At 40.4% G+C, this 19,220-nt stretch overlaps 2 protein-coding genes across 4 annotated transcripts in view; one reads left to right on the top strand and one right to left on the bottom strand.

Moving 5' to 3' along the window:
* Positions 1 to 17,052, top strand: part of hmbsa (hydroxymethylbilane synthase a) — a 33,470-nt gene extending 16,418 nt beyond the window's left edge. For 2 of the 3 annotated variants that reach the window (XM_065023454.1, XM_029670050.2), the window contains exons 2-14: positions 5,991 to 6,044; positions 10,326 to 10,398; positions 10,738 to 10,787; positions 10,951 to 11,006; positions 11,647 to 11,724; positions 12,006 to 12,083; positions 12,436 to 12,511; positions 13,664 to 13,777; positions 14,040 to 14,078; positions 15,304 to 15,423; positions 15,672 to 15,725; positions 15,953 to 16,039; positions 16,281 to 17,052. In XM_065023454.1, the coding sequence (XP_064879526.1) occupies positions 5,991 to 6,044; positions 10,326 to 10,398; positions 10,738 to 10,787; positions 10,951 to 11,006; positions 11,647 to 11,724; positions 12,006 to 12,083; positions 12,436 to 12,511; positions 13,664 to 13,777; positions 14,040 to 14,078; positions 15,304 to 15,423; positions 15,672 to 15,725; positions 15,953 to 16,039; positions 16,281 to 16,448 (1,047 nt within the window). In that variant the 3' untranslated portion in view covers positions 16,449 to 17,052. Of the gene's footprint in view, positions 1 to 5,735; positions 5,895 to 5,990; positions 6,045 to 10,325; positions 10,399 to 10,737; positions 10,788 to 10,950; positions 11,007 to 11,646; positions 11,725 to 12,005; positions 12,084 to 12,435; positions 12,512 to 13,663; positions 13,778 to 14,039; positions 14,079 to 15,303; positions 15,424 to 15,671; positions 15,726 to 15,952; positions 16,040 to 16,280 lie in introns of those variants that run through there. The other variant, XM_029670049.2, reaches the window with a different exon arrangement.
* An 818-nt stretch (positions 17,053 to 17,870) lies between these two features.
* On the bottom strand, positions 17,871 to 18,541 carry LOC115135397 (histone H2AX). Its single transcript, XM_029670051.2, has one exon. It carries the CDS (start codon positions 18,467 to 18,469, stop codon positions 18,041 to 18,043), a length of 429 nt encoding a protein of 142 aa, XP_029525911.1. The 5' UTR covers positions 18,470 to 18,541; the 3' UTR covers positions 17,871 to 18,040.
* Between the last annotated feature and the right edge of the window lie 679 nt (positions 18,542 to 19,220).

The following is a 19,220-nucleotide window of genomic DNA, read 5'->3' as shown; positions in this document are numbered from 1 at the left end:
GCTCTATCAACGGTGGGACCTTTTTATAGACAGGTGTGTGTCTTTCCAAATCATGTCCAATCAATTGAATTTACCACAGGTCGACTTCAATCAAGTTGTAGAAACATCTCAAGGATGATCAATTGAAACAGAATGCACCTGCGCTCAGTTTTGAGTCTCATTTGCAAAAAATGTGTAGATTGCTGAGGATTTGTATTTTATGTTATTCATTTTAGAGAAATAGTCAGAAGTTTTTTTCATTTTTTTCAATAATTTCTCATTATGCAGATGTAAGCACAGTTGACACCATCGAGGTGCGGATGTTTATTTTCTACACAAGTTGTTCTTTTTCAGATTTGTCCTAAGAACAGATTGTAGTGGTAAAATAAATAGGGATACATTTTTTGTGACATTTAGGGTAAATGGAATTCTAAGCATCACTCTAATCAGAAGAGGCTTGGCAAAGTTTATATTCTATGGCCTTGCTCTAGTGTTCCAGCTCAGCCAACGTTCCTTGGACATTTTTCAGCCTTGGGTGAATTTTGACTCATTCTATTGTCCAACCTAACGGTAGGTAGTTATCCGTACACTGGTAGACTGTCCTTCACCCCCGCCTGTCGAGCACTGTTTTCTCGCAGTTCTGTTAAAGATGTCGTGGGCAGGTGTTCGGCAGGCGGGAGCAAAGGACTCTGTGGTAGCTTTGCCAGCTAGTCCTCAGGAGGACTCCGGTACACAGCAGGTTGGAGGCAAGAGCGACACCGTGTGCTAGCTAACTAGCAAGCCAGCTAATACACAGTGTTGTCTTAGCCTTCTGTCTGATGCTGTGCTAGCGGGAGGTGGGGACGACAGGTTGACGGTGTTCTTCACCCCCGCCTGTCGGGCACTGTTCTCCTGCAGCTCTGTTAACGACAGTGAGGGCAGGTGTTCGGCAGGCGGGAAGCGAAGGACACGGTCTAAAAACACTTTTTTAAACCTTTTTGACGCAAATTCAAAAGTGTCACACAAGCATGAAGATGCCGTAGTGCCGCTTGGTGGACAACGACTGCCATTGTTAGGGCGGAGAGACACTTTTCGTCATGTAGTGTACATATGTGGACACCTGCTCGTCGAACATCTCATTCCAAAATCATTGGCATTAATATGGAGTTGGTTCCCCTTTGCTGCTATAACAGCCTCCACTTTTCTAGGAAGGCTTTCTACTAGCAGAATATTGCCGCGGGGACTTGCTTCCATTCAGCCACAAGAGCATTAGTGAGGTCAGGCACTGATGTTGGGCGAAGTCAAGTTCTTCCACTCCGATCTCGATAAAAAAAAAGTTGTATGGACCTCGCTTTGTGCATGGGGGCATTATCATGCTGAAACAGGAAAGGGCCTTCCCAAAACTGTTACCACAAAGTTGGAACCACAGAATCGTCTAAAATGTCATTGTATGCTGCACCGTTAAGATTTCCCTTCACTGGAACTAAGGGGCCTGGCCCGGACCATGAAAAACAACCCCAGACCCTTATTCTTACTCCACCAAACTTTACAGTTGGCTCTAAGCATTCGGGTGGGTAGCGTTCTCCTGGCACCCACCAAACTCAGATTTGTCCGTCAGACAGCCAGATGGTGAAGCGTGATTCATCACTCCAGAAAACGCGTTTCGTCCAATGGCGGCGAGCTTTACACCTCTCCAGCCGACGCTTGGCATTGCGCATGCTGGTCTTAGGCTTGTGTGCGGCTGTTCGGCCATGGAAACCCATTGAAGCTTCCGACTAACAGTTCTTGTGCTGACGTTGCTTCTAGAGGCAGTTTAGAAATCTGTAGTGATTGTTGCAATCCACCAAGGACAGACCATTCTGTTCTACGATTCAGCCCTCGGTGGTCCCGTTCTCTGAGCTTGTGTTGCCTACCACTTCGCGGCTGAGCTGTTGTTGCTCCTAGATGTTTCCACTTCACAATAACAGCACTTACAGTTGACCGGGGAAGCTCTAGCAGGGCAGAAATTTGATTAACTGACTAGTTCTTATCACGGTGCCACGATAAAAGTCACTGAGCTATTCAGTAAGGCCATTTTACTACTAAAGTTTGTCTAGTGAGATTGCATGGCTTGGTGCTCGATTTTATATACCTGTCAGCAACGAATTTGGCTGAAATAAACGAATCCACTAATTTGAAGGGGTCTGTTGACACCTTGCCTACTTGCTAGCACCAACATAAGGTCGAAGCTAGCGTAGCCACAGATGGAACAATGAGCCAGATGTTTCACTGGATGTATAATTATCCAGTTGGCATTTCCACTCGCCACCAAATATGGTGACAAGAGGAAGCCTAGTGGGAGAAGATGGAACGAGATAAATTTTAGCCAACATTCTGCAAATGTTCTGATCAATTAAACATTTGATGTCAATACGTTTTTCTTGTTCCCAAAATTACACTGAGCAAAAATTTAAACACAACATGTAAAGTGTTGGTCCGATGAAAAAATCCCAGACATTTTCATATTTCTCTCAGATTTTGTGCACAAATTTGTTTATATCCCTGTAATGAGCATTTCTCCTTTGCCAAGATAATCATATCAAGAAGCTGATTAAACAGCATGATCATTACACAAGTGCACCTTGTGCTGGGGACAATAAAAGATCACTTTAAAATGTGCAGTTTTGTCACAACACAATGCCACACATGTCTCAAGTTTCGAGGAAGTGTGCCATTGGCATGCTGACTGCAGGAATGTCCAACCGGCCTCACAACCGCAGACCACGTGTATCCATTCTGTCTGTAATAAAGCCAGTCAGTCATTTATTTGACTGATTTCCTTATATGAACTGTAAATCAGTGTATTTTTCTTCAGTTTACCCACAGAGTGGAGTACGTTTTGTAGACTTGACCCTTTTGCCTAAATCAGGGCCTAAAATTAACAGCTGACACCCGTGGAGGTTCACAGTCAAGGCTCAACAGTGCAGCATTTCATACAAATAGTGCGAGTTGTGATTTGTGGCTAAATAAATGCTGCAATATCTGTTTTCAAAGTATTTCTGCCGTTTTGTTTCATATCTTGTAATGCACAAAGAAATCTGAATCTTAACGTTATCCCACCTTACGCAGCAACACTGCCTGTCTGGGGGGCTGTGAGCACTGCTAGTGCAGTGCTAAAATATGTTTTTAGAAGCAATGCGCACAGGCATAAAAGTTGGTCTAATTTACTCAAGTCTACTAAAGTGAGCCTTTGTCCTTGTGTATCTTGGATATTTACATTGTTTTGTTCACAAGCTAGCAGAAAGAGACATCGTCAGCCTCTACTAGTGAGATTCTCACAGGCAGACGTGATGACTCGAGTCATATATTTGTATAACTAACGCCAGATAGACCACATCCTGTCTTTTCCAATGGAAGAAAATTAATCATTAATCACAGAACAAGCAAGGAGGTGAGAGCCTATTGGCATGCTCTAGCATGTATTTGCATATTTCCCTTAAGGAACACCTATTCTGTGAAGTGCAATAACTCAATTCGCCCTTGCACTCCTAAACAACCCATTTAAAAAAATCTTTGGCAAAGGGTAAAGTTTACAAAAGGTAGTCCACTCTGTTAGTAACATATTCTAGTTTTGGAAACAGAACTGTATTGACATTAAATGCTTCATCGATGAGAGAATTTGCAGGACGTCGACCCAAATCCATTTCTCCCCACATTTGCAGGACGTCGACCCAAATCCATTTCTCCCCACTGCCGGCCACTGGGCTTGTTCTCGCCACCATATTTTGGTAGTGAGTGGAAACCAACTGGATGCTTCACATTTATATATGAAGTATTCTAATTGTTCTATCTATGCTCAGTGGCCCTGTTACCAATTAAAAGGGGCAGCTGAACATTTTAGTCTCTGAAGATTCAGGTCGCAGAATATTAAATCGAGCAATATACCACATTTACTTCTTAATAGTAAGGCATAATTAAGTATGCTCATCCATTTTTTGTGTGTAATTATGGCGGATTTTTTTTTGTCTGGTAAAAAATCTGAGTGGCTGGTATATTAAAATAAATAAATCTAACTGCCACATTGGCTGGAATACAAAACAGTTTGTTTTATACTTTGTTTGGAGTGTAAGGACGGATTGAGTTATTGCACACACGCACTTCAGAGCAGGCATTCCCTAACAGAAATATGCAAATACATGCTAGAGCGTGCCAATAGGATTTCGCTAGCTCGTGCTTGGCTCTGCCCACCTCCTTGCTTGTTGTGCCCACTTTGATTAATTTGCTCCCATTGGAAACGACAGGCTGTGGTCTATATTGGTTTAGTTATAAAAATCTTTGGCGTGGAAATCTGAATTAACGCGTTCAAAGAGTCTTGGCCGTGAGTATCTGTAATTCATCAGGGTCCAGTTTCCCAAAAGCATTTTAAGGCTAAGTTTAATTTATAGAACCTTCTTAGGAGCATTGTTAAATCGACAAGCTGTTTCCCAAAACCATCGTTACTAAAGTTGCTATTTATTTACTGATTGCCTCAGACTACTCCTAGAACAGCGTCGTAAGATGTTTTTTTTTTTTTTCAATTCTGCATCACTTTATACACAAGATCTCTGCTCAACATAGAATCAAGCTGTTTGTTTGTCTCTCTGTGACCGTTGATAATTCGGAAACAAAGTTGACTACAATACAAAATTGGCAATGTCTTTGCAATTGAACAAGCAAAGGATACAAATATATTTCAAATGCAAACCGAGATGACTGCATTAAAAAACTAAATCCAGTAGGCCAATAGGCTACATACAGTGCCTTCAGAAAGTATTCAGACCCCTTTTCTCCTACTATATTTTGTTACGTTACAGCCTTATTCTAATATTGATTTAAAAAAGAAAATCCTTATCAATATACACAGATTGCCCAACAATGACAAAGTGGCAACAGGTTTTTATAAATGTTTGCACATTTTAAAAAAAATTAACAGATACCTTATTTACATAAGTATTGAGATATTTTGCCATGAGACTCGAAAATGAGCTCAGGTGCATCCTGTTTCCATTGATCATCCTTGAGATGTTTCTACAACTTGATTGGAGTCCACCTGTGGTAAATTCAATTGATTGGACATGATTTGGAAAGGCACACACCTGTCTACAGTGCATTCGGAAAGTATTCAGACCGCTTGACTTTTTCGGATTTTTGTCCCAGATGGGTCTATACCCATGCCCCCTGTCCAGTGGCTATGCAAGGTAGCCATCACAGGGGTTCGGGGTCTGGCAGGGAAGCTTAATCTTTCTTCTTTACGCAATCCATGCATTAGGCTAAATTCACAAGATAAGCATAGGCCTATAAGGCGACTTCATAGGAAGTGTACATAAAATGTCATTATGTGCAGATTTGTAAGTTAACCTTCCGTTTTGACATACAGGCTAGGCCTAGCTGTTACTCTACAAACAAAAAAAGATCAACTAGAAAATTGGAAAAACTATATCAATCTCAATTTTGCAGGGTTGAACATTTTCAATTTTATGAGTGGATCAGACATTTTTTTTAAACATTTAAAATAATATTATGTAATTCAATTTGAATGATTGTATTATTATTGGATTGATAAGTGTTACATGCACTGACAATGACAAGAAAAAAATGCGAAAAGAATAGCCTAAATTCTTAATTTGTCCCTAAATAATACAGTGTGAAGGCTATGTGTAGGCTTACCACACACCACCCAACAACTGACACAATGAATCTGCATTCTTAATTTATCAGCATATGCCAGGAGGGTGGAGGCTAGAGTCTAAGACACTACAGGGCAGGGACACTCATAGCAGTGCTCTTCACATACTCCTCACAGACACATCATTGTAGAGCCTGAGGAAGAGCTCTCGTCTTTTTTCACCCTTACCAGGAAGATCCCCCTTTTTAAGTCACCCGAAAGAATGGAGGAAGGACCTTATAAGTGTGTTAGAGTGAGTGATTTAACCTGGTACTTGCCTAATAAGCTGGAGTTATTAGGAAGATGGCTTATAAGGAAGTTGATGTATTTTTTTATATTTTCTTAACAGGATGGAAACGGAACAGTGAATCGGGTCATTAGGATGGGGACCAGGAAGAGCCAGGTAAATTCATTCATTCATTTAGTTGTAAATGTATATCATTATAATAATTATTTTTATTCACACCTGCACTGTTGGCGCTCAGAGCTTAAGATTTTCACTGTACACAGCAACTACATCTGTGCATGTGACTAAATAAAAATGGAATCATTAATTGATTCACAAGCTTGTTCAGATGATCCACTGTAGGATATTTGAACACTTCATGTCATTAATATTACCGTTCACTAATTCTGGTCACCAAATGTTGACTTAAAATCATTCAGTCATCACAGTAAAATGTCCTCTCAAAAAGCCCCTGTATTAACCTCTATATTAGTAAGGATTTTTCAGTTGAGAGGTTAGGAAGGGAGGTCAACTTGAAAAGGGTGGGTCTGTGTGTACTCATCTGATAAGAGCTCATCCCTGATCTGTCACCATTGTGATAGTCACACAAGTGTCTGTGGCCATGTGTCACAGATACTGCACAGGCTATATAACTGATGACAATGCATACATTTGTGGTTAACTTGATGTTTATTCGTATCCCAATTAGCTGTTGCACATGCAGCATTTACTCTTCCTTGGTCCACATAAAACAGAAAATACATGAAAAGGTAAAGAACAGTTATAGATAAAAACGGCCTTAGATATTATTACATTAAAAGTAATATATTGTCAAGGCACCAAGAGACAATTATTTAAAAACTATTTACACACTCTTCATGTATACATATTCACATACCTACAGTTGAAGTCGGGAGTTTACATACACTTTAGCCAAATACATTTAAACTCAGTTTTTCACAATTCCTGACATTTAATCCTAGTAAAAAGTCCCTGTTTTAGGTCAGTTAGGATCACCACTTTATTTTAAGAAGGTGAAATGTCAGAATAATAGAAGAGAGTGATTTATTTCAACTTTTATTTATTTCATCAGATGGTCAGAATTTTACATACACTCAATTAGTATTTGGTAGCATTGCCTTACATTTTTTAAACTTGGGTGAAACGCTTCGGTGTAGCCTTCTACAAGCTTCCCACAATAGGTTGGGTGAATTTTGGCCCATTCCTCCTGACAGAGCTGGTGTAACTGAGTCAGGTTTGTAGGCCTCCTTGCTCATACACTCTTTTTCAGTTCTGCCCACAAATGTTTTATTGGATTGAGGTCAGGGCTTTGTGATGGCCACTCCAATACCTTGACTTTCTTGTCCTTAAGCCATTTTGCCACAACTTTGAAGTATGCTTGGGGTCAAGACCCTTTTGCAACCAAGCTTTAACTTCCTGACAGATGTCTTGAGATGTTGCTTCAATATATCCACATAATTTTCCTACCTCATGATGCCATCTATTTTGTGAAGTGCACCAGTCCCTCCTGCAGCAAAGCACCCTCACAACATGATGCTGCCACCCCCGTGCTTCACGGTTGGCTGGTGTTCTTCGGCTTGCAAGCCTCCCCCTTTTTTCTCCAAACATAACAATGGTCATTACGACCAAACAGTTCTGTTTTTGTTTCATCAGACCAGAGGATGTTTCTCCAAAAATACAATCTTTGTCCCCATGTGCAGTTGCAAAACGTAGTCTGGCTTTTTTATGGCGGTTTTGGAGCAGTGACTACTTCCTTGCTGAGCGGCCTTTCAGGTTATGTCGATTATAGGACTCGTTTTACTGTGGATATAGATACTTTTGTACCTGTTTCCTCCAGCATCTTCACAATGTCATTTACTGTTGTTCTGGGATTGATTTGCATTTCGCACCAAAGTACGTTCATCTCTAGGAGACAGAACGTGTCCCCTTCCTGAGCGGTATGATGGCTGCGTGGTCCCAGGGTCTTTGTACTTGCGTACTATTGTTTGTACAGATAAACATTGTACCTTCAGGGGTTTGGAAATTGCTCCCAAGGATGAACCAGACTTGTGGAGGTCTACAATTATTTTTCTGAGGTCTTGGCTGATTTCTTTTGATTTTCCCATGATGTCAAGCAAAGAGGCACTGAGTTTGAAGGTTGGCCTTGAATACATCCACAGGTACACCTCCAATAGGCTAATTGACATCATTTGAGTCAATCAGAAGCTTCTAAAGTCATGACACCATTTAGTGTATGTAAACTTCTGACCCACTGGAATTGTGATGCAGTGAAATAATCTGTCTGTAAACAATTGTTGGAAAAATTACTTGTGTCATGCACAAAGTAGATGTCCTAACCGACTTGCCAAAACTATAGTTTGTTAACAAGAAATTTGTGGAGTAGTTGAAAAACAAATTTTAATGACTCCAACCTAAGTGTATGTAAACTTCCGACTTCAACTGTACATACAGTACAGTTCATTTAGATCTTTAGAAAGAGAAGAGGTGCAAGTTTTTACTGAACTTGCTTTTTGCCACCTCTGGTGGCAGAACATTCCATGATGACATTGCTCTACATAACTGATTGACGCATTAAATCTGTTTTTTGGGGGGGGGGGGGGGGGTAGCGTGAAGAAACCCATAGTGGCGTGTCTAGTGGGATATGTATGTCTAACTGAAGTGTATGCAAATATATTATACAAGTGGTTTGGAATTTTCAATACACAAATGTTTTTAAAAAGACTAGAAGAGAAATAGTCAATCTCTCTTCAACCAGGAAAGACTATAATTGATGTTGTTGATATTAGTTCTGTGTGTGCAGTTAAGGGCAAGTTGTGCTGCTCTGTTTTGAGCCAGTAATCAAGATCGGACAAGACCAGCGCCTGAACAACTAGTACAGTCGAGTTTAGTCAAAAACACAAACTTTTTGTAACAGACATACCTCACCCCTTCTTTAATGCAACCTAGTCAATATGACTTACTTGACCATCCAATGTTACTCCTAGGAGCTCAGCTTCCTCAACTTGCTCAATGGTCACACTCGTTATGCACAGCTCCATTGACATTGACCCATTTACTGTGTTGGTGTTGCTCATAAAATGTATCATCACTTCAGAATTAGCAGAGAGCCTACTCTAGAAATGTGACATGTTTAAAGAGTATATTGTTCCAAATACTGTCTATAGAGGCAAAATACGAAAGTGTACTTTTTGAGATATTAATATTTTTTATGTTCAATGTGAACATTTTTATTTCAGAATCTAGATATACTCCATATGTTAGACCACACTATAAGGAGGATAATGACACCAAGATGTTGTCTGTCTTATGTACGATTCACATTACAGGAGTCATGTATAGATCTAAAAAAGGACCTGAAATGGTCACTTTCATCATGATAAAAATAAATAAAAAGTTTGTCAAGCATCCTTCCTCCCAATTAATTTTACATGTGAAAATTGCCAGAACAATCCGAGATACCAAAATATTTTCTGCCTACTCCGGTGTGGACTCCCCCTTGTACTGTACTGATTCAGATGACTGATGATTGGCTAAAGGAAATGTATAATAAGATGATAGTTGGAGCTGTTTTGTTAGATTTCAGTGCAGCCTTTAATGTTATTGATCCTCATTTGTTATTGAAAAAACATCACCTTTACATCACATGGTTGGAGAGTTACAGCTAGCTGCCTAAATAATGCAAACATTTGAGTAAATGAGGGATACAAAGTATAGTGAATGCAGGTGCTTCCAGGCATGGTTCCTGAGTTAATTAAGCAATTAACATCGCGTCATGCTTATCATGTATAAAAATGTTGGGCAGGCCATTATTTTCGCTACCATGGCTATGCCCTCATAGGATGACATAGCCCCCATCCACAGGACACGAGTGGTCACTGAATGGTCAGTAGTTAACTTGTTATTTAGAAAAATAGCATTTACTAAGAATAGGCAGCAAACAAATTGGATGGCTGTTAGAGACAGCAAATGGTGCTTTACAATTTTATGTAGTGGAATTACTTTAGCTTTCTTCCACACCTGTGGGGACACACTCCTTTTAGGCTTTGGTTAAAGACATGACAAATAGGGGTGGCAATACAGTCTGCTACCATTCTCAATAGTTTCCCATCTAGGTTGTCAATACCAATAAATGGTGGCTTATCATTATTGATGGATAACAATAGTTCTTCAACCTCTCCCACACTAACTTGACCAAATGCAAAACCCGCTATTCTTTCTCTCATTATTAGATCTTTTATATAAAAATACGATGGTTCACTGTTCAATGTTCACTATTTTTATTTTTTCACATTAATGTCCATGTCGTAGCCTTTATCAAGGAAAGTGCCCACATTTGCTCTAAGCAATGATGATAAATCAGTTTCACCTGGCACATCATTCCTTTCATATCTACATAATGTATGTAATAATATAAAATAATGTATTTTTATATTTCAGTTGGCTCGCATCCAGACTAATTATGTGGCAGAGAAACTGAAGACACTTTATCCAGATGTCCATCTTGAAATAGGTGAGAAAAGTAGAGATGCGTAATACAAGAACACTCATACAGCCATACAATCTCTCTCGCTCTCTCACTTTTCCTCCCGCTCTCTCTTTCCCTCCCTGACTCTCTCTCTGTATTTCTTTCCTCTGTTTGTCAGCCTTTCAGTTACTGAACAAATAGTAGATTGTGTTTGGGAGAAGATGGTGTAAAGCATACAACTGTACTGACACACAGTTTACTGTCTTTCGGCTTTGTTGCTCTGACTGTCTTTTAAAGAGAATCTGCTGAAATGGAACTGATGACCTCACTACCACTGTCATTCATAGTCATGATTGTAATACACTACTTTTTCATTCATTCCAGTTGCCATGTCCACAATTGGTGACAAAATCTTGGACACTGCATTATCAAAGGTTAGTTCAGAATAAATAATGCTTGAATTGTATTTGTAGGTTTGAGATCATTGTCAATCCATTGCAGGATGCTATTTTTATTAACTTTATCAGTGCTGTTGGTATGGCAACGTGGCTGGTATGTCTGTATTTAGCGTCTCAAAATGTGTCTTGGTTGTTTCAGATAGGTGAGAAAAGTCTTTTCACAAAGGAGCTCGAGAATGCTCTGGAGAGGAATGAGTAAGTATGGACAATGTTAATGAAAGTATTGATTTGACTGACACTCTCCTGGTGACAAGTAGCAAGTGATAAATAGCTCCCTCTGTTGACACAACTCTGAACTTTATCAGATTTCATTGCGTAAGAACACGTACAGGTAACTGCCAAAATAAAAGAAACAAAGAATACAAAGAATATTGAAAGCAAGTACTTCCGTACATGTGTGGTTCCTGAGTTAATTAAGCAATTAACATTGCATCATGCTTAAGGTCATGTATAAAAATGGTGGGCAGGCCATTATTTTGGCTACCATGGCTATGTCCCCAAAGGATGACAAAGCCCCCATCCCATCATGCTTAGAGTCATGTGTAAAAATGCTCAGTTGCCCATTATTTTGACTACCATGGCTAGACCACCAGATCTCAACCAACTTGAACACTTAAGGAAGATTCTGAAGCGTTTTCTACCACCATCAACAAAACAGTAACTTGTAGATGAGTGCGTTAGAGGTTGGAAAATAAAGAGCAGTTCTTTATTATAGTATTAACTATATTGTGAAATGGGGGTTTATTTTGGTGTTTGGAAATGACAAGGCTGTGGAGTTAATGCAAAAACTTGGAGTGTACAACTATTCTATAACCAGCATCTCTCTTTCTAACAGGGTAGACCTAGTAGTGCACTCTCTCAAAGACCTCCCTACAACTCTGCCCAATGGCTTCACTATAGGAGCAGTGCTTCAGTGAGTACAAACCCTACTTAGTACATCATCAGCACTGTCCATTGTCATCCACACTCTTCTTATAGTTGGACTAAGCAGTGACAGTGTTGTGGGATGGATAGTACCAACAACAACAGCCGGAAGCTGATGTCTTCCAATAAATGTCCATCTATGGAAATTCGTTTTAGTTTTCACATTCATTGAGTCTGGGCCTATGTCTTTTTTTGCTAAATAAGTTTCCCTTTTGAATACTAAGATTCTCTGTGTATATGTTTTCTCTTCCTTTCCAATGTTTCTCAAAGGCGTGAAAGCCCACATGATGCAGTCGTGCTACATCCAAAGAACAGTGGACTGACCCTGGACACTTTGCCAGATGGCAGGTAGGTGTGCCACTATGCCAGGGAGAATAGTGAATGAAAGAGACCAATTCTCAGTGTTCTGTGGTAAACTGACACACATCACACAGCCTATAATGTCTTCATCAAGCTTTAAGACTAGGACATGACATATCCTATGATATTCAGTTGGAGCAATTGCAAAACTGCACCTGCAAAAAAAGACAAAACTTAGTTGTTTTTTTGTTTTGTTTTTTGCGACCATGTCCTTTTGAATTACTGACTGTTACAATGCAATGGTCAATGTGTATATCTATATTTGATCCTTTTGAGAACTTCAATGGATGATTTTTCAGACCAAACTCCACTGACGTCTGTGTCTGTTCTGTTCTCACAGTGTGATTGGTACTAGCTCTCTGCGTCGAGCTGCTCAGCTGAAGAAGAGGTTTCCTCATCTGGAGTTTAAAGACATTGTATCGTTTTCTAATGCAGAACTGCTATGATTTACTGTCTGTCCATCTGTGTGTCTTATTGCTGTCGGTATTCGTGCATGTAGCTATTGCAGGGGAGACTGGAGGCAACTATAACAGTTTTTGTCCTACTCTATTGCTCAGAGAAGACTTGAACTCGGCCAGTCATTCAAGTGTCTTATATATCTTTCACCTAATCATTCATACCTGTCGGATCACAATATTGATTTTAATCCGAAAAGTCATGCAGGGGCAATTGTAATAGTAGCTGGGGTCAAATGTAACACCTACAAAATCAACCAAATACATGTATTAAAATGAAAAAAAGTCATGTTTATGAATAATTATATCAGAGACGTATGTAATGATTTTGCAAGAAATATGACAATTTCTACGTACGTAACCAAAAATTACATGGCCATTTGGTTCCTCTCAAAACATCTGAATAGTCGATGGTACCGAGATTATATCCGTTTACAACTTATTTGGCACTTTACAGGACCCCAAGGCTATTTACAGTTATTATATGTAGAATTCATACAATCTTAAAGTTAAATTCACTTGTTTTCATCATTTGGCTGCTTGGCTCAGGGTCATTTTAACACTGTGTTACGAATGCCCCCAACCCAGCAGCCATGTCACAACCTCATGTGCCTAGCAAGAGACAACGAATTAAATCAGATTTTATTGGTCACATACACAAATTTCGCAGATGTTATTGCGGTGTAGTGAAACGCTTGTGAACATTTTTATGTAAGAAATAACACACAAAAAAACAGAATACTGCAAAGTTGCTTAGGCGCTAGAAGCAGAGCGGCCATATCTGTCGTGCCATCTTGAATAGTGACCACGTCAATATTTAGCCAACATATAGTGAACAAATTATGCTAGTTGGATTTATTAGACATTAATGCTCAGCGCAATATACGAAAAATACAGCCAATTTTTTAAAATACACAAAACTACTTTCACCCCTAAAAAAAATAAGTTTACAAAATTGCCCATAGAATGTGAGATATTTCAAGCAGGAAAAAAACTAAATGGGCATGTACTGTGTGTTTCATCACTCTAGCTAGCTTCTGTTTGGCAAAATTCAAGGTGTTACAATTGCCCCCAATCTCCCCTAGTAATTGTTCCTTAACCTGAGCGCTATAGCGAGGTAACCTCAACACTCGTCTGAAGAAGCTGGATGAAAAGGAGGACTATGCTGCCATCATCCTGGCGGCAGCAGGGCTGAAGAGGATGGGGTGGGAGGCACGAGTCAGCCAGGTACAATGCAACCAGCCTCCCCAAACATCTCTGGTGTGCCTGGCCCTCAAGGCAAATGTCATGGCATAACACAAGACACATACGTTTCACCAAACAATACAATTTCAGAGTGCATACCTATAAATTGAATAGATATCCCCCTTTCCTTAAGTTGATAAATATGCCAGGAACATTTATTTGATAATGTTGTTGTGTTGTATGTCTCTTGGTAGCTATAGAAGCTGCTGTAGAAATTAAATGTTTGTTGGGTTTGTCTCCACAGGTTCTTGGCCCTGAGGACTGTATGTATGCTGTTGGCCAGGTGGGTACAGTTTTTAGCTATTGTTGTTGTTTACAGGAAGCACCTGGGGTGCCAGCCGTTATAACCGTTACACCATGAGTGCCACACCGTGCACATCTATTCTGCATGTTGGCGTAGATTCACTGTAAAATATTTCATCTTGCGAGACTGAAGGCTTATGAATCCTTTGATGAAATTTAAAGGTCCAATACAGCTGTTTTTATCTCAATATGAAAAAATGTCTTGGTAACAATAAAGCACATTACTCTGATTGTTTTCAATCAAATATTCAAAAAAAATCACAAAAATAGCAGAGACATTTCTCAAGCAAGAATTCTGTTAGGACTGTCTGGGAGTGGTCTGATTGGGGAGGGGAACATTGAAAACTAGCTATTATTGGCAGAGAACTTTGGATCTCTTTCTTGTTGGTTTATTAACTAATTTACTAAAAGGGCATTATCATTTTCACAATTTCACAGTATTATTCCAACATCAATGTGGAAATATACACACAGTGGACAGTTTATTAGGTACACCCATCTAGTACTGGGTCGGACCCCTCTTTTCCTCCAGAACAGCCTGAATTCTTTGGGGCATGTGCCAAGAAAACATTCCCCACACCATTACACCACTGCCAGCAGCCTGTACTGTTGACAAAAGGTAGGATGGGGCCATGCTGCTTTAATTTGTTTAAATTAACAGATGTGCCTTGTTAAAGGTACATTTGTGGAATTTATTTTCTTCTTAATGCGTTTGAGACAATTAATTGTGTTGTGACAAGGTAGGGGTGGTATACAGAAGATAGCCCTATTTGTTAGGGCAAGAACAGTTCAAATAAGCAAAGAGAAATGACAGTCCATCATTACTTTAAGACGTGAAGGTCCGTCAATCCAGAAAATGTCAAGAACTTTGAAAGTTTCTTCAAGTGCAGTTGCAAAAACCATCAAGCACTATGATGAAACTGGCTCTCATGAGGACCACCACAGGAAAGGATGGCCCAGAGTTACCTCTGCTGCAGAGGATAAGTTAATTAGTTACCAGCCTCAGAAATTGCAGCACAAATAAATAAATGCTTCAGAGTTCAAGTAACAGACATCTCAACATCAGCTGTTCGGAGGACACTGCATGAATCAGGCCATCATGTTCGATTTGCTGCAAAGAAACCACTACTAAAGGACACCAATGTGTCACAGGGAAATCACATTTTTGACTGCACTGAGACTTTAAGAGAGTCTGTATCCCCCAGGGTGCCCTTGCCGTGGAGGTGCGGGCGCGAGACTGTGACATCTTGGAGATGGTGTCTACCCTGCACCACTCAGAGACTGTGCTGCGCTGCATAGCAGAGAGGGCCTTTCTCAGACGCCTGGCAAGTTAACCATGCATTTCCCCATACACACGCCTGACAAAAACATAAACAGGACACTAGCTGGCAGCTGCACCTGCTGATGCCGAATAGTTGCGGTTCAAAAGCTGCCGCTTATAGAACTGAATGTGTATTTTTCTTGCCTCACACAATCAATTTGTTGCATGGATCATAATTTGTGTGCATCAATATTACAAAGCCTTCTATATTATCACTCTGACCCTTGCTGCTTTGATCCTTTTTGTACACAGGAGGGAGGTTGCAGTGTACCAGTTGCTGTGAACACAGAAGTGAAGGACTCGGTGGTAAGGAAATAGTTAGACATCTAATCAGAATCGGGAATAGATGCAGAAACCACCAACCGTAGAGCTGAGCAGAATTACCTCTAAGCAGATTGCTGATTTTATTCAGTCACTTCCAATGGCCTATTTAAAATAATCAGTAGACTGTCGAAATTATCTACAGATGGAAGTTTTCTGTAATTGATGAGTGGGTGTGCTCATGAGTTTAATGCTCTTCTCTCCTGTTCCAGCTCTCTCTGACTGGTGCTGTGTACAGCCTAGATGGAGCTGACAGCTTGAAGGAGGCCATGGAAACCAGTGTAGACCCAGGAAATAAGGTTGGGGACAGGACCTATTTTTATATGGCTGTCATGCCATATTCTTAATGTAATATTTACTGTATGTGATATTTTCTGTTTTTGTATGGTGGTCATGCTTACGATTATCCTGGAATCTAAACTGATATGCTCAGTTTCAACATTGTGGTGAACGTTTGGATTTATGGCTAGTTTCATTTTATTCCTAGAAAGTGAATGTGATATTTTAGCCAATTGATTGTCTCCATTTTCCTCTTCTCAGTTAGTGTCGGCGGCAGACATCCAGCATGTTGGGGTTACAGCCCACAATGTGCCTCAGTGTGCCCAGGTAGCAGCTGAGAAGCTGGGGGTGGACCTGGCCGATCTCCTGCTCAGCAAAGGAGCCATGGAGATCCTGACCACTGCTCGGAAACTCAACGACGCACGCTAAGGCCCTCTCTCCACTCCTACAGCGGGTCCCAATTTGCTCCCTACCCCTTCCTTTGGCTCTCTAACCTTTTGGCCAAGGGGAACAAGTAGGGAGTGGATTGGGACTGGCTGCCTAACACTGTGCAAGCCATCGTCAGCATCCAAGACCAGCAGAAGTCGGCAGGGTCTTGAATAATATTTACTCTGAATATGTATAGATTCACCTCAGTTGTATTGTATAAGCTACATGTATATGATCCTATTTATGTATGAGCTACTACTCTGGGTAAATACTAGGTGAAAATTTGTATAGATGCTGAGGGTTAAGAATGTACCAAACAAAAATTTCTGTGACCAACTCCACACACAGTATTACAACTGAACCGTATGACACATCTCAGGCAAGGCCCCTGGCCTTTTTTTAATCACTTTTCTAAGCAAGAACAAAATGATGTTCAAATCTGGAATCTATTGACAGCAAGAGAATGTTGTCACAAGTGAATATATAACTATCAACTCTTACTGGAAAATGTATCATACCGATAGTGCCATGTATGTATACATTATGTGCTTTCTATGAAGCCTTTATCTGCTTCAGCTCTATAAATACCGACCAGTTGTACTGAGTGATTAGTGCTTTTTGAGGTCGTTTCAATTATTTAAAAGTTATACATTAAATGCAGTAACAGACTAAAACAAAAGTCCCATGATGGTGACTGCCCATCAGTTTACCAAACTTCATGTGTATATTACTTGTTTGATATTTCATTTGCTGAGCTGCTGTTTTAGTTACTGAAGTGCATACTTTTGTCAATACCAACTATCAGGTAGAGCTCATGTATCCCTCTTGAATGTCTGTAGCAGGAGTAAAAGAGAAACAGACCGCGTATGCGCTCTGGATAATGGTCATTGTAGTTCATTACCTTCTGCGTTAAACTGTATAAAACTACAACACCCTAAATCGTTTGGGTTTGATCTGATTTCTCTAGAGAAACTGCGCACAGGAAGAACGAAATTGAATTCAAATTGAACCGATGTAGGTCAGTTAATCGTTTAATTGCTCAGCACTGGAAACAATGTTGTTAGATAATTCAGCTGCAGGAGTGCGGCTCCTGAACACTTCATTGGGTACAACCTACACATCGCCTTTGTTTCATCAAATTGTCTGGAGTACACGCGAACTTGTCACATCGAGATGTAGAGACACAGTACACATAGTTATCTAGTTAATTTGTGGTCTCGACAAACTAGGCAAAGGTAATCGCAATGACATGTCTTTTGAGAACTACGGTTGGTATATTGGTTAGCCAAGTTCCCCCAACAGTAGTGTAATGGCTATTGTTAGCATGCTCAACCCTGTCGCAAACACTTAAGGTTAGCTCTCTCAAACAAACATTTCACTCACTTGTTTAACCTTCGAATGGATACAAAACGTGACAAGATGTATCAAAAGAACATTTATTGCAACCTAAAGAATTTTAAGCGCGAAAAAAACAGCACATTTTCAACAAAGGAAAATAGGAATGGAAATTTAACAATTTTCAGAATGTGTGGGTGGCCCTTAAAAGGGCCTTTTGGTTGAAGAGTTCGGTGGAGGTTTATTTAAATCGCCAACTAATATTCTTGGGACTGTGAGGAAGCCTTCTTTCCCGCCTTCCCGCTTGGTGCAGCGGCCGCCCCTGTCTTCTTTGGTAGCAAAACAGCCTGGATGTTCGGCAACACACCTCCCTGGGCGATGGTTACACCGCCGAGTAGTTTGTTCAACTCCTCGTCGTTACGAACGGCCAGCTGTAGATGGCGGGGGATGATACGGGACTTCTTGTTGTCCCGAGCGGCATTGCCAGCCAACTCCAGGATCTCAGCCGTCAGGTACTCGAGGACAGCAGCCATGTACACGGGAGCACCAGCACCTACTCTATGAGCGTAGTTGCCCTTCCTCAGTAGGCGATGGACACGACCTACGGGGAACTGAAGACCAGCGCGGGAGCTGCGGGACTTTGCCTTAGCGCGGGCCTTTCCTCCGGTTTTTCCTCTTCCAGACATGATGCAGATTCTCAAGACTCAGGTGTGACAGATGTCAAACAGGCTGTGGTTCAAGGAAATAATGAACGCTAAAGGAACTACTGCGGAATATAAACACTGCAATTTAATCCCGCCTTCAAATCCTATTGGATATTGAAATGAGAAGGCGCATATAATTGGCTTTGAGAGGTAACTGCTTGAAAGAGATGAACCCTCATTGGCCTGAATTTTCTGTGCATATCAGAGTAGTTGAGGACCGTGTTTGATTGGTTTGTTGTGTTTATCGCTGTTGTCATTGGATCACATTGCTCTCTCAAATTTGGGGGGAAATGTCACGCCAATCAAATACCCTCCCTCCCTATTTTAATTTTTGGTGGAAAGCCAGCAGTCTATGAAGACGAAATAATTATTTGTTACATGAATCAGCGTGTTTGTAGCAAGGTATATCACAGATGAATAGGGCAAAGTATATTTTGGTAAACAACGAATTGTTGGGGAGCGGGGGTAAGAGCTACTGCTACCAACGATAGAGAGAAATATTAATGGCGTCTTTTTGTAGGCAATGAATGGTTCGTTGGACAAAGCCTATGAGGAAAATGGATGGTGTTTTTGGATGAACGCCGTTCGGTCTATGGTTAACACAGGTTTAGGCATCTTATATGTTTTGTTCTATGAGGTAATCTTCATCTAACCTCACTTTTTTGAATTTTGAAGAATTTAGAATATGTAATAATACAAACAAATCACAAATGCTTCATAATTCGTAAAGGTC

This window comes from Oncorhynchus nerka, linkage group LG10 (genome assembly GCF_034236695.1).
Source record: "Oncorhynchus nerka isolate Pitt River linkage group LG10, Oner_Uvic_2.0, whole genome shotgun sequence".
Taxonomy (NCBI): domain Eukaryota; kingdom Metazoa; phylum Chordata; class Actinopteri; order Salmoniformes; family Salmonidae; genus Oncorhynchus; species Oncorhynchus nerka.
The sequence above is the reverse complement of the archived record's forward strand: the minus strand, read 5'-3'. Positions and strand labels throughout refer to the sequence as shown.